The sequence below is a fragment of the Bombyx mori genome, chromosome 27 (genome assembly GCF_030269925.1).
Source record: "Bombyx mori chromosome 27, ASM3026992v2".
NCBI lineage: Eukaryota > Metazoa > Arthropoda > Insecta > Lepidoptera > Bombycidae > Bombyx > Bombyx mori.
Genome location: NC_085133.1, coordinates 5,904,741 through 5,923,072, shown reverse-complemented (window position 1 = coordinate 5,923,072; position 18,332 = coordinate 5,904,741). Strand labels below are relative to the sequence as shown.

Here is an 18,332-nt window from a genome sequence, read left to right as displayed (position 1 = left end):
TGAAGTTGCAAATAACCTTTTATAAGCTCTGTTTGTATACTTTTGATTTAAAAAAATCTCTGGATGGACTTCCATAAATAATTCAAAACCAAAGTTAGCCAAATCGGTGCAGCCGTTCTCGAGTTTTAGCGAGACTAACGAACAGCAATTAATTTTTATATATATAGAAGATTTAAGAAACACAGGGATACGTATTAAATTAATCTCTATTGTTTCAGTGGCTTGCTCGACCGTTACCGTGACAAAGTGCCAAGCGGCCCTAAGAACCTTGCAAGCATTCCCGTTCTTCAAGCCGACCTGTCTCTGCCGGGAACCGAACGTCGATCCGGAATGTAATTCTTTCAGGGACTTCTTGTTCGATCACCCTTGCGTGTTCGTTATGAAGAAAGGTAAGACTTTTAAATATATACCTTATTTAATATTATAAAGTTGTAGAGTTTGTTTGTTTGTTTGAACGCGCTAATCTCAGGAACTACTGGTCCAATTTGAAAAATTCTTTCAGTGTTAGATAGCCCATTTTTTTGAGAAAGGCTATAGGCTATATAACTTATCTTTTCGTGTTTTTATAGTCGTGTTATTTTTATTCGAAAGAACATTGATATTGCGTAGTTTCTAACTACCCACAACTACAAAGCTTGCATTGTGTTAGAAATGATATATTAAGACTAGTCTTGGTTCTTAAAATTTTATTTGTATGTCATTTTTGGCGTGATAACATCATAAAAATCTATGAAAACCGGATGCACGCACGTAAAAGTGTCACGTTCCGTCTAAGCGTGCAAGGGAGACCGCGGAACAAGCGACAGAGAGGCATGATCGGTCCAAGCGTTGACTTGTGACACATTTATCTCTCTTCTCGCGTACCGTCAGATCTAGCAGTTCGAATATTTCTGCTACTGACGTTAAAACGTAAAACTATCGTCCGTAAACCGACTTTAGAGACAACCAACTGTTTTAAATTCAAAACGTGTTTTTGACAAAATCGTAGGAACCGGTATGTATGTAAGAAATAAATTAAATAATATAAATAAAAAGTCTGAAGTTTATAAATACAATATATAATACACAACCGACCGAGACGTGCCAATCAAAATGTATCAATCCAATCCGACACAACGTATGATATTACCGATCTTTTGTCCTAGAATAGAATAGAAAACGGTTTACCGAAACACTACAGATTATTATATGTGTTTATTGAGAATTATTTTCAGATAATCTTGAATATGTCTATTTCTATATCAATAGCTATAACGCTGAGGTTGATTTAGATCTCGTGTGGGAATAGTTATTCTACTCTGTAATGTTTCATTTTTACTAATTGCAATACCGGTTTGATTATGACAGGACACATTTCTTGTCCCGATGAAGATTGGAGATATCTTTGTTAAGTGAAAATAAAATAATTATTCAGTTTTATTTATTTTATATTTATTATTAATTTTATTTTTACTATCCGTAGTTTGAAGAAATATTATGGATTATCGAAGGAAAGGATTATAGGATATGAAAAGAAAGAATTATTCATTTTAAATACGGTTTTTTTACCTTTTTAATAAATGAAATTTACCTTAAGTAACCCTGTTGCATAGAAAGTAAGGAGCAGACTTCGTCTTCCCCAAAATTTACTGCTATCACTTCTCTATCTGTCCCTATTGTCTTAAACCCGCCTGATTTTCCTGGTAATTCGATAACTTAAGCATGTATAGTGGAAGTATGTATCTTAAGTATGTATGAATAGTGGTATCGTAGATTGCAAGCCCTTACGAGTATCCCTGGCTATAGCTACCCTGAACTAATCACGCATTTCGATTAAAAGGATGAGACAGCCACCAAACCATAACAATTGTGATATCAACTTTATGTCCAAAGTGGGTGGCCGCATTCCCATAATATCGGTGTCAGACCTTAACTGAAAAAAAAAACCATGAGTGCAGTTCACTAGTCCCAAAAGCGAAACCTACAGAAGTATTCTATCTCATTCTCTTGCACACGTCTATCTCTTTTTAGTGTCGCTTATGAAGCGAGTTTCAAATCACGATGGTTTACTTTAAAAAATCTTGTTTACAGAGAAAGATCCATACCCCGTCGAGACTCTCCCTACGTGTACTTATGCTCTGAGTGTCTGCCACAACGAAAAAGCTTGCTCCGTGCTCTTTGACCGGTTCAAAAACGCTTGCAAAGCACGTGACGGAGAATGTCGTATGGATGACAGGTAGTCTATGCTAATGTTTTTTTGTTAATCGATGAAGCTGATTTATGATGTCGTTTAAAGATAGAAGAAGAACAATGGTAGTAGATTCATTCGCGAAGCAACTGCTCTTAAGTTGTTAGGTCTCCTTCGGAGGCGCTCGGACAGTTGTTAGCAAATCCCACCCCTCCTGGCTGAGCCTTTGCTCGCCCACCTGTCCTGGTGAAACTGGAAAGGCCTCCGGGCCACCAGTAATCTTTCAATCATAAAAAAAAGAAAAAAGAAAAAGAACAATGGTGTACTTGACACATTCACAGCAGGCATTCCGTTTTAATAAGACATCTGTTCACCTCTTTCCTAAACTAAATGAAAACGAAGTTACGGCCTTCGCAAGAGAGAGTGTATAGGTATTTATTAGTGCCTAAGGGAATAAGCACGAGGTAGATCAGACCTCGTTCGGCACTTAAGCTGTTAGCATTGGTACATAAAAATGAGATTTTGTTGTTGCTGATGGTACGTGGCGTATTGTGAGTCCACGACTGCAGACACTATCATCTTTTCTATTTCTAATTTTCGATTCGCTAACTTGGAAAGCCGTTTTATAAACACAATTGAGACTTCAAATTCATGTCTTGAGGCGTGTAGCAATCTTGGCAATCTTGGCAATATCGGCACTTAATAGGGTGCATCTACAAAAAAAATTAAAAAAAATTATATGTTTATCACAGGGAGGCTTGTCGTGAAGCCTGGGCTGGGTTACGTCTCTCGCCACTGTTTGGTTGCATCTGCCCCAATACGCACATGAAGAAACGATGCGATCGCATCTTTGCTGTCGTCAACCACAATCCCTGCGTCGGTGAGTACTTTGAGCCTTTATAACACGCACGCTGGGTGTGGCTCGCTGGTTCTGAGGGAAATTCATATCAGGGACTAGAGTTAATTGATCGCCCTAACTGTTTCAATCATAGTGATATAGTGTACTGATTAGAAAAGTAAGTGTTGGTGTTTTAATTAAACGGGTCCACGGATCTACGAGGATTTTTTGCTGTCGAAGGATAACCGGTGGATCCAAGGTGTTTTAGCTTCGCCAAAACAAGATGGCGAGTACGAGCTCAGCCAGGATTGGAGTTTACGATGGGTTCAGTTCACTTTGCGTTCGACACCGCATGTTCTATGGAGAGTTCTCTAAGAAATTGAGATGACCATCTTAATATTATCATGCACTACAACAGAGTTCCAACCTGTTACTTAGAAACACGTTTGCGGTAGGCAGCGGCTTGGCTCTGCCCCTGGCATTGCTGAAATCTATGGGCGACGGTAACCACTCACCATCAGGTGGGCCGTATGCTCGTCTGTCTACAAAGGCAATAAAAAAAAAACACAGCGTTAGTTTATTATACTTTAGAAGATCATATTTACCACACACCATCGGGCTCTGAAACAAAATTAGCTCAACGGCGTTTTTTGATCACTGTTACTTGACGACTCATTCATGATCCTGGCATTACTTACGTTTATGAGCGACTGTGATCACCTACCAATATGCGTTGGTGTGCTTTCGATGACGATAAAATGTTTACATAAAAACTCAGACACGTGTTCGTCATTTTCCTTGGGTTATGACGTATTTTACATACAATTATTCCAGTTCTTTTATTTTATATTATAGCATAGATGGGTGGACGAGCTCACAGCCCACCTGGTGTTAAGTGGTTACTGGAGCCTATAGATATCTATGACGTAAATGCGCCACCCACCTTGAGATATAATTTCTAGTATAGTTACAACGGCTGCCCCACCCTTCAAACCGAAACGCATTACTGCTTCACGGCAGACTCACAAGAGGTCCTACCACCAGTTCCTCGAATATATTTCACCAGTTTCTAAAAAGAAACTCAGTCTTCTACGTAAATGTTAAATCCGGTTATACCATACCACCTTGTCATGTTTATATTCTAGTATCGAAACGTTAAAGTTAAAAACAATATATCATTTTCAAATCATTGAAGTGAATTAAGAGCGTATTGATGATGACATTCTTTTTTCTTTCTCCCCTGTATTTTTCTAATGTTAATTGTGTTTTGGTGTGCAATAAAGTACATTCTCTCTCTCTCTGTATCCATGTCTGTTATGTACTTACCTACGTATCTATAGTGCGCATCAAATAATGAAAAGAGGCCGCCCGTCTTATTATTATCTCTAACAAAAGAAAAAATCCTCATTATTTATCGTTCAACATATTTATCGAAATCTCAAACATAATCTTATTAATAAACATTCTATGGAATAAACCCTTACGCAATCCTTTAAATAAATATGTCTAACGACTGTACTCTATATAAGCACTCGCCAAGAGTACTTATATACGCCCTACGAGTTCTCGTGGAACTAATATAATGAACTTATCGACTATTGCTTGACTGGACTCGTGAACAGTACACGGAGTTATAGAAAATGGAACAGACAATATTTCCTATTCTATTATTAGCTATTATATTATTATATTATCTTATGGAAGACGTAGCGTAGGTAGGCCTCCCACAGGGTGGGCTGACGACCTATTGAGGTTCGCGGGGATCCGCTGGATGCAGGCAGCGCAGGACTGGTCTTTGTGGCGAGGCTTGGGGGAGGCCTATGTCCAGCAGTGGACGTCCATGGGCTGATAGAATAGAATAGAATATCAGCTGTATGTTTCGGTAAGGTTGTCATAAAGGTCTTATAACATAATCCATTCATTTTGTACTTTTCTATTCGAAATATCGAAAAAAATTAATCAAGGAAAAAGTAAAGCGTCGCTATTTGTAAATTGACTTTTTTTTTTTTATTGCCTGGATGTGTGGACGAGCTCACAGCCCACCTGGTGTTAAGTGGTTACTGGAGCCCATATACATCTACAGCGTGAATGCGCCACACACCTTGAGATATAAGTTCTAAGGTCTCAGTATAGTTACAACGGCTGCCCCACATTTCAAACCGAAACACATTACTGCTTCACGGCAGAAATAGGTGGGGCCGTGGTACCTACCCGTGCGGACTTACAGGAGGTCCTACCACCAGTACTTACTTAAAACCAAAAGTAATATTTATATTATACTGAAAATTTAAAAAGATACCATTCACTCAAACTTAAGATTTTTAATTTATTTAGGACGAACGCGCTTAAATTACCTATATCGCTTTCTAATTGTAGTCGTTGGCACAGGGTGATGAGTTCAGTATTGAATAACTTATACTTTAATTTCACTGTATAATTTTAATCGTCTTCGGAAATCTTGCATATCCAGATATTCTTAAGAACTACGTATTCTCTAGTCTTTAAAACATGTCCACCGATGGAGAATAATTAAAAGAAAAGCGTTGAGAGCCTTTTAATTCCTATGCTGTTTAAGTTTATTTTGTTTTATTGCTTACATGCGTGGACAAGCTCACGGCCCATATGGTGTTCAGTGGTTACCGAAGCCCATAGACGCCTTGAGAAGCTATGTAACGTAACCGGGCGAGTAGGTGAGCTCACGGGGCTGAAACCGGGAGTGTTACTAACACTGGCCCTAGCAAGAGCAGTGCTTCGTAGAATCTATCACGGGATCGGAAACGCGACCCATTGAGAAGATCCGGCGAGAAACTTAGTGGGCTGTGTCTATGGGATAATTTACTCGTCGAGCCCTTCGTCGCAAATGACGGGTTCGGCGAGGACGATGACCGGTGCTTGAGGTACCTAAAAGCACCGTTAAGAATAGACGGCAACAACGTAAATTCCACCACCCACCTTGAGATCTGAACCTGAAAGTTCTGAAGGTTATTTATACTCGTAGCACTACGGCCGTCCCGACCTTCACATCAAAACACATTACTGCTTCACGGCAGAAATAGGCAGGGTAGTAAAATAAAAAAATAAACAAATTAATTGATAATTTTTATTGCACAGTTTTTCAAATGTTTAATAATAATATTATTTAAGTCTTATTCATCGTCATTTCACCTAGAGCGGTCGGTCGCGATCTCATGAACTTGTTGATAAATTAGCACGCCACGCGAATTCTCACCATCTATACAGTGATTCTGGTAAGCTAATGCAGTGGGACATATATAACCGACTTCAACCAATCTGACCATCGCGAAGTTAACCTCCCACGTGCTCTAGTCGTCTTCATCCTCTAGTACTGTCACGGAACCGTCTTACCGAGAAACGTGTCTGAAAATAGCGTCAAAATGCAAATCTTTATTATTATAATTTTTTTTTTATTGCTTAGATGTGTGGACGAGCTCACAGCCCACCTGGTGTTAAGTGGTTACTGGAGCCCATAGACATCTACAACGTAAATGCGCCACACACCTTGAGATATAGTTCTAAGGTCTCAGTATAGTCACAACGGCTGCCCCACCTTTCAAACCGAAACGCATTACTGCTTCACGGCAGAAACAGGCGGGGCGGTGGTACCTACCCGTGCGGACTAAAAACTATTAAGCCTAATACGGATAAATGTTCATACACTGAAACATAAGACAACATACAAATACCACAACAAAACAGATTTAATAGAATGTTCAACGTTTTTCCCTAATTCCCTGTTTCAATATAACGGAACGTTTGATTCATTTCTTATAATCTCGGCTGAGTTCTTATTCCGAAATCTCGGTATCCCGGAGGGCCGGGGTCCTAATCCCGTGGTAATCCCGGGCTCATCCGTAGACGGGGCGCGTCAACTTTCAATCTGAGCGGAGCCCTTTAATACTATAAATTGATCGCGACTTCCCTTGTGTATATATACCATTACTTTTTAAGTGACAAGTTTTGTTTACGTTCGATCGGCTTGTCTAAGTCTTACAAAGTACCTGCTTACTTAGAGCAATGACATTATTTAAGTTGATAGTAAGTAAAAAATTTTAGAACTTTGTTTTTAAAGCTACCGAGTCGTTCCCTAATCTTATGTTTAGATCATTAAATAATTAGCGATATGTTAGTTACATAACAAATGAAGGTTTGAGGGAAAATGCTGCATTTTAAATTAGTATTTTTTTTTGTACAGTGCAACGTATGCAACGTACTAAGGCTATCTTTTATTTTATTTTCCTTCAGCGACCCACCGGCAAGGTGAAAAATAATTGTCTTTGCAAATCAATAGACAATGACTTTATCGTCTCTAATCTAAAATTAACCCTTCTTTCGTGAGTGCCGGTAAAACTAAGACATTGATTCTGAACTGGAAGCGAAATCTGACACACCCATGAACTATGAACCTATGAACTTAATTACAATGTTATTACTTTAAGCGTATTGTTTTTTTTTTTATATTGCTTAGATGGGTGGGCGAGCTCACAGCCCACCTGGTGTTAAGTGGTTACTGGAACCCATAGACATCCACAACGTAAATGCGCCACCCACCTTGAGAATAAGGTCTCAAGTATAGTTACAACGGCTGCCCCACCCTTCAAACCTTCACGGCAGGAATAGGCAGAGTGGTGGTACCCACCAGCGCGGACTCGCAAGAGGTCCTGCCACCAGTAATTACGCAAATTATAATTTTGCGGGTTTCATTTTTATTACTCGATGCTATTCCTTCACCGTGGAAGGCAATCGTGAACAATTGTTGGGTATGTATTTCATTAGAAAAATTGATGGTATTCTAAGGGCAGTTCCTAGCATAGGTGCCACGATAGTCACAATAAATTATGATTTGAATACACAAAAAGATCATATAATTTATTCGTTAAGCGCTCCTCGATTTTACACAACAAAAAAATATTCTAAGATAAATCGACTATTTAGCCGGATCATGGGCAATATTACGCGAAACGAACATCAGAATACGAATGAGTAATCTCATTAGTCTCGAGGCGGACTGATTTCTGAGAAAAACGTAATGTTTCAAGCGAAAACTTCGCAAGTTGTCAACTCATAGCGTTTCTGATTTGCTGTGTTTTGTTTTTGTTTCCGAATTTTTCTTTTATTTTACGCAATGGCATCTTCTAGATTGTTTTTTTTTTTGTTGCTTAGATGGGTGGACGAGCTCACAGCCCACCTGGTGTTAAATGTTGGTTACTGGAGCACATGGACATCTACAACGTAAATGCGCCACCCACCTTGAGATATAAGTTCTAAGATCTCAGTATAGTTACAACGGGTGCCCCACCCTTCAAACCGAAACGCATTACTGCTTCACGGCAGAAATAGGCAATGGCGGTGGTAATTACCCGCGCGGACTCACAAGAGGTCCTACTACCAGTAATTACGCAAATTATAATTTTGCGGGTTTCACTTTTATTACACGATGTTATTCCTTCACCGTGGAAGTCAATCGTGAGCATTTGTTGAGTGCGTAATTCATTAGAAAAATTGATTATTGATTAGATTCATGATATTTGTAAATCTCGTTTTTATTTTGATACGTTTCAGTTAAATCAGCAATCAGTGACATGTATATGTATCGTTTTATTAAAAAATATAATAAATCAAATTAAGTTTGTTAATTAATCGATTAATAATTGAGCTAACTCAGTGATGATGTGATTGTATACGATATAAACTACACGCATACATATAACACACAAATATTCGAGGACCCTAAGGATTTTCTTTACCGAAAATAATTTTCCTTATTATCTTCATCACAACGCTAACCATGCCATAATGCCGCTACCATCAGCGATCAATTCGCAGACTCAATTAATTGTATTGCATAAGGTCGGTCCCTTTAAACTGAAACGCACCCCCACATCAAGACGGTACGCGACCGTGCCGCCTTCATCCTAGGACGTCTCTACCCGATGATATGTAGGCGAAGTAAAATGTCCCTTAGAAATAAGGTGACACTCTACAAAACTTGCATACGCCCCGTCATGACCTATGCAAGTGTAGTGTTCGCTCACGCGGCCCGCATACACTTAAAATCCTTTCAAATCATTCAATCCCGTTTTTGCAGGATAGCCGTCGGAGCCCCGTGGTTCGTCAGGAACGTCGACCTCCATGACGACCTGGACTTAGAGTCCATCAGTAAGTATCTTCAGTCGGCGTCCATGCGCCACTTCGATAAAGCGGCACGACACGAGAACCCTCTCATCGTGGCCGCCGGTAACTACATTCCCGATCCTGCGGACAGAATGGAAAGCAGTCGACGTCGCCCAAAACACGTCATCTCGGATCCTCCCGATCCACTAACGGTGCTTTTAGGTACTTCAAGCACCGGTCACCGTTCTCGTCGAACCCGTCGCTTGCGACGAAGGGCTCGACGAGCAAATTAACTCTCAGACACAGCCCACTGAGTTTCTCGCCGGATCTTCTCAGTGGGTCGCGTTTCCGATCCGGTGGTAGATTCTGCGAAGCACGACTCTTGCTAGGGTTCGTGTTAGCAACATCGTCAGGTTTGAGCCCCGTGAGCTCACCTACTAAAGTTAGGGTTACGCTGAAATAGCCGCTAGGGCTATCAGCTTAGGTAGGAAAAATAAAAAAAATAAATGAAACGCATGAGACAGCAGAAGTAGGTAGAGGAGGTAGGTAGAGTAATACCTAATCGTACATACGTTAACCTAGCGTTCTTACCACAACCATCTACAATACCAGTTTCCACTAGTAAATGCCATTGGCGTTCGCAGTGCGCTGGTATAATTCGAGAATGATACTGAAGATCCGGTGAATCGCTTGGTGTCATTCTATTTTGACACCAGACAGCCATAGTTGACAGAAATCGTCAGACTAGAGTTGCAGTAGACTCGCTAATCGCTCGACGAGAAGCACATGTAACTAATCGTAACAAAAAAATTCCGTCCTATAAATGTCCAATGTTGATGTTTGAGTAAAGATCTACTTCATATTTCTCATTTGGTAAAAAAAAAACCATTTATAAAAGAACTACTGTTTCTTAAAAGAACAATTTGCGTTTTTAGCTAAGCCTCATGATCGAAAATCATGATACGAAGGGCTAATCAATCTGATACTATGTTTTGTGTCTGATGGCGTAGTATGGACATGTGATGCGTAGAGAAAAGATGCATGTGACTAGGAGATGTATGGAAATGGTAGAGGGAGAAGAGGCCGACCGAAGAAGACATGGATGGAGTGTGTGAATGACGATATGAGAGAGAAAGTGGGGAGTGAGTGTTGATATGACGGCTAATAGAAGAGAATGGAAGAGAAAATTAGCTATGCCGACCCCACCTAGTGGGATAAGGTGGAGAAAAAGAAGAAGAGGCAATGTCCCAGTTTCTTTTAAACAAGGAACGATTCTAAGCGGACAATGTCCCAGTTTCTATAAAGAAGGAAATATTCTAAGCGTTTTTGAATTCGACCGCGCCCCGCGGAGACTCCTGCGATAACACGATGCCAGGGATTAAGGATTAGCTGGATTGAACAAACAAACAAATGGAAAACGTAATTCGAAACCCTTACTTTCCTCTTTTTCCTGGTTATCTTCAAGAATAAGACTTTTCTACGAAATTTTTAGTACTCTTTTTTTATTTTTTTTATTTCGAGATTTTGTTCGGGGCGTTTGCGTGTTCCGGACAATAGTCATCGATTCCGATTTAAAAAATCAGCTGGTAGTTTTTTCTGTGGCACAATCGAATGTCAAATACGACGTAGTCTACAGTCCCCCGTCATTAGGTGATGAGTTCCTCCAGAATAATCATCAAGAAGTTGTGCCTCAAGTATTTTCTTCACAGCTAATGTTTTTTTTGTATCTGCAACGGTCGATATTATGCAAAGAAATAAATTTATAGATCATCACACATCCCACAAGAAACCGGCCCTAAACACGTCATTACGGATCCTCCCGATCCATTAACTGTGCTTTTAGGTACCTCAAGCACCGGTTACCGTCCTCGCCGAAACCGTCACTTGCGACGAAGGGATCGGCGAGTAAATTAATCCATAGACACAGCCCACTGAGTTTCTCGCTGGATCTTCTTAGTGAGTCGCGTTTCCGATCCGGTGGTAGATTCTGCGAAGCATTGCTCTTACTTCCTAGTAGTGTTAGCAACACGCCGATTTGAGCCCTATGAGCTCACCTACACGTCAAGGCGACGCTGAAATAGCCTCTCAAGGCAATCAGCACAGGTAGGGAAAAAAAACCGATGCCAAAAAACCAATCATATCCCGAACATTGTATTATAATACATAATCTATCATATTACGAATTGTTTTAAACACCATATTATTCACTATGCACTTTCAGGATCTATTCGTAAAAACCCAGACAACAAATATTTTTTAATGATAAAACTAAATCATTAAATCATCATTCAAATCGATTCAACCGCTTAGGAGAAGCTCCGTGACAAACACACGCACAGAAAAAATCTATACTAATAAATATATAAATGTACAGTGTTTTTTACGGAAACTACTGAACCATGCATCCGATTGATTTGAAACTTGGTATCCATGTAGAAAATACATGTACTTAATGGATAGGTTAATATTTTATATGAGTGTTGGACTCCCTAATAATAATGACAATAAATAATAATGCTCAGCGAAGCGGGCGAGTACGGCTAGTATATATATAAAGATATGCTCCACTTCTCGAATAAGAATACAAATAATACCGATCGTTAGAAAGAGGAATTCTATCGTTGACTCCCGTTCGAGAGTCAATTTGCTCGAGGCGTTGGCTCTCAAAATATTTGGCGCAGTGATTGATGTGCGCTCGATAAGGCATGTTCCAAATATTCCCAAACATTCGTTTCATATATTATTATATACGAATCTCACGATGTTTTACGTTCAATCTTATTTTCAATTAGGATTTTTTAGTTGCGTTCTTTTTAATTGATGACTTCAATGAAATTGTAGTCTAATCTTTTTTTATGTATTCCTGAGATGGTTGGACGAGCTCACAGCCCACCCGGTGTTAAGTGGTTACTGGAGCCCATAGACAACTACAACGTAAGTGCGCCACCCAGCTTGAGATATAAGTTCTAAGGTCTCATGTATAGTTACAACGGCTGCTCCGCCCTTCAAACCGAAACGTATTACTGCTTCACGGCAGAAATAGGCGGGGTGGTGGTACCTACCCGTGCGGACTCACAAGAGGTCCTACCACCAGTAAAAAATCGTATCCAGTATCTGTGTTAACTCGTCTTTCGAGCCAGTTTTGACGGGACTTTAATTAGCAGATATCTGACGTTATAGTTGGTCGTAAGTTCTAATCTAGTGGTAAACAAAAAGGTGAGATTAATTACTGTATGAAGCTACCGTTTATTTATTACTTAGTTTGGTGAGCTCACTCACGGCCCATCGCCATCGGCACGCTTTCTAAATAGGCACATAAAAGAACTAATTCATTAAATTGAATTTTTTTATTTAATAACACATAGTTCTACACTTAGACCAACTGCATATCAAGACAAGACTGTCCACACTCTGCCTTCGCCGCGCGCTCGAGTACTTCGGTCATATTGCTCGGAAAACACCGGATAGCTTAGAGAGACTATTCGTGACAGGGAAGATCGAGGGAAAGAGACCGCGAGGGCGCAGTCGACCAAATCGGCACCACACTAGGGATCCCATTGGTCCCATGAGAGGCCAATGATCGGAGGCACTGGCGGAACATTACAGGGAGTAAAATCCTGTCATAATATAATGGTCACGACCCTCAGCAGTGAGGAAATGACGCGATCTACAAAAGAAAATAACAATAATTTAAAGCCGCCACAACTTAAAAGTCATATATTCTAGATTCGTGTTTCTGTAACACAGTTTCTAAAGCTAACACAATATGGAACAAGTTTACCAAGCGTTTTCGATATAATACGTCGCACAAAGATTTCTTGAAATCACACGTTCAATACACTGTTACATTTAATATTGACATAGATGCATTTATTGAACACTGGCGGCCCGCTCCGTCTCCGCTCGGGTCTTTAACAAAAAAAAAACATGCGTACAATTCACTTCAATATGGAATATTGAAAAATGGACAATATTAGTTTTTTCGATCAGAATATATAATTTTTTTTAAATATCCATCGCGAATTATTATTATTATTTTTTATTGCTTAGATGGGTGGACGAACTCACAGCCCACCTGGTGTTAAGTGGTTACTGGAGCCCATAGACATCTGCAACGTATATGTATTTGTATATGCATTTTAAGTAAAAACTTATGAAGCACGAACATAAATGATCACATTTAGAGATTAATGGATTATTTATACAAATATAAGATAGTGGCTATTTATCGGTGAAGCCTGTATTCTCTGTTGATCTTTACAGGCAAAAACCAGTCATATGTTCTGAAAAACTAACGGGTTTTTCTATCGACACCGCGACAAACTTCATTTTTGTCATCTGCAACGTACCCCGAATCCGTTATCAAAGTAATTTGTCTACCTTGAATTATAAAACTCTGAAATAATCATGAGCAAAATCTTCCATCTGCTACGTAGTATCTTATTTCATAATTATAGACATGCTTTAACAAAAACCGACTTCAAATAGAAAAAAAAAAGATATTCCAAAACAAATTAGTATACACTAAAATCATCGAAATCGGTTAGCGCGATATTGAGTTATTGAGTTATTCATCTATTTGTCGCGCACGTACTTAGTGCAAATTTAAGACTTATATGGTTTTCTAATGAATACCATTATCAGAACTGCACTAAATTGAAATGGGACTACACTGGATGCGTCAGCTTTCTAATAAAAAAAGAATCATCAAAATCGATTCACCCAGCCAAAAGTTATGAGGTAACAAGCATTAAAAAAAACATACAGTCGAATTGAGAACCTCCTCCTTTTTTGAAGTCGATTAAATATAGACATTTCTGACCCAGGTGACCAGGGCAAAGCAAAGACGCCGTCACTCAAAACTTGTCTTGTTGGATCCCCCGGATCCATTCTCGGCGCTTTTAGGCTCTTCAAGCAACGGTCAACGTCCTTGTCGACTAACCCATAGACAGACACAGCCCACTGAGTTTCTCGCCGGATCTTCTCAGTTGGTCGCGATTCCGATCCGGTGGTAGATTCTGCGAAGCAATGTTTTTTTTTGTTTTTTTTTTTTTATTGCATAGATGGGTGGACTTTAAGTGGCTACCGTAGCCGATAGACATCTATAACGTAAATGCCGCTACCCACCTTGAGACATGAGTTCTAAGGTCTCAGTATAGTTACAACGGCTGCCCCACCTTTCAAAACGAAACGAATTACTGCTTCACGGCAAAAGTAAGCAGGGTGGTGATACCTATCACTGTGGACTCACAAGAAGTCCTACCACCAATAATTACGCAAATTATAATTTTGCGGGTTTTTATTTTTATTACACGATGCTTCACCGTGGAAGTCAATCGTGAACGTTTGTTAAGTACTTATTTTATTAGGAAAATTGATACCCGCCTGCGGGAATCGAACACCGGTGCATCGCTACATACGAATGCACCGGACGTCTTATCCTTTAGACCGAGACGACTTCCAAAGCAATTAGGTAAGTTCAAAAAATAAATAATAGCGCGGCATGTGTGACACTGGGAAGACGTTGGATGTGACCCACTAAACAACTGCCCTGCAGTCTTGCCTTGCTGTACATATCATAATGCAGTATTTCAAACTATGATGTGTTTGTAGGCAGCGGCTTGGCTCTGCCCCTGGCATTGCTGAAGTCCATGGGCGACGGTAACCACTCACCATCAGGTGGGCCGTATGCTCGTCTGACTATAAGGGTAATAAAAAAAAATATTAACATACAATAATCTAGTTCGGTTGTCGTCTTACTGCAAAATTTCGTTACTACCCATCATTTAATCAAAATTCCCTCAAAATTCTCACGAAATGAAGCGAAAGTGTATTATTGCCAAGGCGCAAAACGTCAATAAGTTGAATCGAATATTAATTTGCCGACGTCGCGGAATCCAATGGGGAAACAAAGGCACGCCGCAGTGTGGGCCCTTTGTGAACTTCATTTTGAGGTGCGAAGAAAAAAGCTTTTGAACGCCCCCTTTCTTTCCCTTTTGACGTTGTGCCCTTATTCGATTATGTTAATAATGATTACCAAAGTAAAATTGTTCCAGTTTTATGTTAGAACAATGGACGTTTACGTGATCTTGAAAACGTGATAGAACGATATTGATTTCGATTAGAATATTTGGATTTTTTCAACGCTTTTTTTTGTGTGAAGTATGGAATATTGAAAACTGGAACAATATTAGTTTTATCGATCAAAATATATAAAAAAATTTAAATATCCGACGCGTTTTTTTTTTTTATTGCTTAGGTCGGTGGACGAGCGTGAAGCCCACCTGATGTTAAGTGGTCACTGGAGCCCATAGACATCTACAACGTAAATACGCCACCCACCTTGAAATATAAGTTCTAAGGTCTCAAGTATAGTTACATCGGCTGCCCCACCCTTTAAACCGAAGCGCCTTACTGCTTCACGGCAGAAATAGGCAGGATGGTGGTACCTACCCGCGCTGACTCACAAGAGGTCCTATCACCAGTAAATTAAATATTATTATGCGCTTCGATATAAAAGTAACAAGGAGCATTTTCTTCATGAAATTCTGAAGTATTTGTAATTATGGTTACGTACCAATAGGAACCTAATTCTGGTGGTCAGACATCTTGTGAAGCCGCACTGCTAGGTGCCATCACCCTGCTAATTTCTGCGGAAGCTGTAATGCATTTCGGTTTGAAGGGTGCGGCAGCCGATTTACTATAAAAACTGAGGTCTTCGAATTCATATCTCGAGGTAGGTGGCGGCATTTACATCGTAGATATCTATGGGTTCCGGTAAACATTGGTCCACATCAGTTGCACTGTGACCTCGGCCACACATCTAGACAATAAAAAATTAAAAAATACCAAGTAAACTGTGAGCTTCGTCCAGAAACCAGACTATGCGACCAATAAACACACTTTATTGCCAAAATACCGGCTGAAACACAACGAATTCAAACACAATCCTTAAATAAATAATTAGGGACACATAACCCGTTAATCTGGCCCCAATATAGGGTTCTCTTACATCGTGGTATATTTAAGTTTCAATTTATTTATAATGAACACCAAGACAAAGAGCAAACAAACCTGTTAATCACACGAATATTAACACAATTTCAAGTGAAACCGCCACTGAATCGATCAATTTAAAATAAGTTCCACTTTAACGAGGCTTTACAAGGCGACCTCATGAGAACTAATATCCCGAACAGAGCCTAGGCACTTCATCATCCTTTCACAATGTGTAACTACCAAGTTTATATGAAACCTGTCTCGCCCGAAGGCCTCGCAAGCTCTAGTTAAGCTGCCATACAACGGAACCATGATCCCGATTCTATGTACACGCTTCACCCGAACAAGATGGACAGGTTTTAGGATATTAGCAGATTTGGCAGCCTGTGAAAGCAATGATTAATTGCCGTCGTCACAGCTTAAAGGGAAACTTAGCTTATAATAGAGATTTAAGATAAACAAGCTGAGTTTTTTGAACCTAACTAATTTATTAGATGAAAAATATCGCGTGATGCTTGAAGGATCCGGTGCCAATACATATCACAACAAATCACCTAAACACAGTGGCTATTCTGTTCTTCAAACTGACCATTGTTTCGCTACAGATTTATGCTGAATTATAATAGCTAGAACAGGCGTGCAACAGTCCTACCATCAAGAACAAGCACATAGAAAGGATTGGAGTATATTCGGACAATGCATAATTGCGTTTAGTAGGTACCCTGTCGAATTCTAGCCCGTTTTTTTTTTTTTTTTTTCGGACTGCCGCCCTTCACTGGGGATGAAGGGCGGGGCATGTCGGAGTCGAACCGACTAAAACCTCCTGTCTCTCAACAACCAACGTCCAAACCTCGCATGAGACAAAACTCATGAAAAGGCAAAGGGGGGAAAGTGAAGCGTTTAGTGCGGAGCACATCTCTCCCATCACCCTCCCCCTCGGGACGCCGGACTGGCGGTCGTCGGCGCCACGACCACCAGCCCTCTCGGTCGGCAGGCTATCCGAAGCCCGCCTAGATGGCGCCGGTTAGAATGGTCTATCCTACGGAATACCCCGCTGGGTCAGAACCAGCGTGGGTTGAGGATAGCCGGCCTTCCATCACCCGGATGCTCATGCATAAAACGCGTGCAGAGCAGCTTGCACGCCGTCTTCTTAGGCCCCCTTCGCCGGTCCCCAGGCCGACATGTGAGGGGACCCGAAACACTTAGAGGGCCAGGGCTTGGGCGATATCCGCCTCTCTGGCCCCCGCTCGACGGCGGCGGGCCTGTGCGTCTCTCACGCGCCCCGCCGCCTCCTTCTGCGAGATGGTGCACTCGCAGAAGTCGAGCATCACCTTCCACGACTCGTCGTCACCGAGCATCGATGCCACAACACTCGGCAACGACAAGTCGTTTCCTATTTTTGCGACGAGGACACGGCGCCACCCCTCCCATGCGGGGCAGGCGACGAGCGTGTGCTCCGCCGTGTCCAAGTCGCAACCACAATGGTGGCACTCTGCCGTCGGCTCGGCTCCGATCCGGTGCAGGAACTCACCGAAGCAACCATGCCCAGTGAGCACCTGCGTGAGCCGGAAAGTGAGGCGTCCTCTGTCACGATTCACCCAGTTCACAAGAACCGGGCGAATCGCCTCGACGGTCCTACGACCAGCCGAAGGATCGGCCAGCCGTCTAGACCATGACTCCAGTACGGACCGCCGAGATTGGGCCCTCCGCGCTCTGACCACACTGGGGCTGGGACGCGCCACGCCCCGTACACGAAGGTCAGCCCGCCACTGATAGTCAGCAGCGAGGGCCTCCGCCTCCAGGACCCAAGGCGGCGTCCCAGCCAGTACACACGCCGCCTCGAAAGAGATGGTGCGATAACCACGGATGACCCTGACCGCGATGGTGCGTTGCGGCCGTTGCAGCAGCTTCGCTACCCCCACGGCCAGGGACTGGCCCCACACGGGCGCCCCGTATAGGGCCATTGATCGCACCACCCCTGTATAGAGACGGCGCGTCACCTGGTCAGGCCCCCCAACATTGGGAAGGAGCCGGCTTAACGCGCCGGCCACCCCCAACAAACGAGGGACCAGATTCTGAAAGTGAGCACGGAAGGTCCAACGACTGTCTAGAATGAGGCCGAGGTACTTCAACTGCACCCCGACCTCGATACGGACGCCTCCAACCACGATATGGGCATCGACAGGTGGCACTCTC

The 18,332-nt window shown here is 41.5% G+C and overlaps 1 protein-coding gene across 2 annotated transcripts in view; it reads left to right on the top strand.

Moving 5' to 3' along the window:
* Positions 1–18,332, top strand: part of LOC101736650 (uncharacterized) — a 260,266-nt gene that overhangs the window by 218,561 nt on the left and 23,373 nt on the right. For both annotated transcript variants that reach the window (XM_038020819.2, XM_038020818.2), the window contains exons 3-5: positions 219–389; positions 2,071–2,215; positions 2,920–3,047. In XM_038020819.2, coding sequence (XP_037876747.1) covers positions 219–389; positions 2,071–2,215; positions 2,920–3,047 — 444 coding nt within the window. The remainder of the gene's footprint in view (positions 1–218; positions 390–2,070; positions 2,216–2,919; positions 3,048–18,332) is intronic.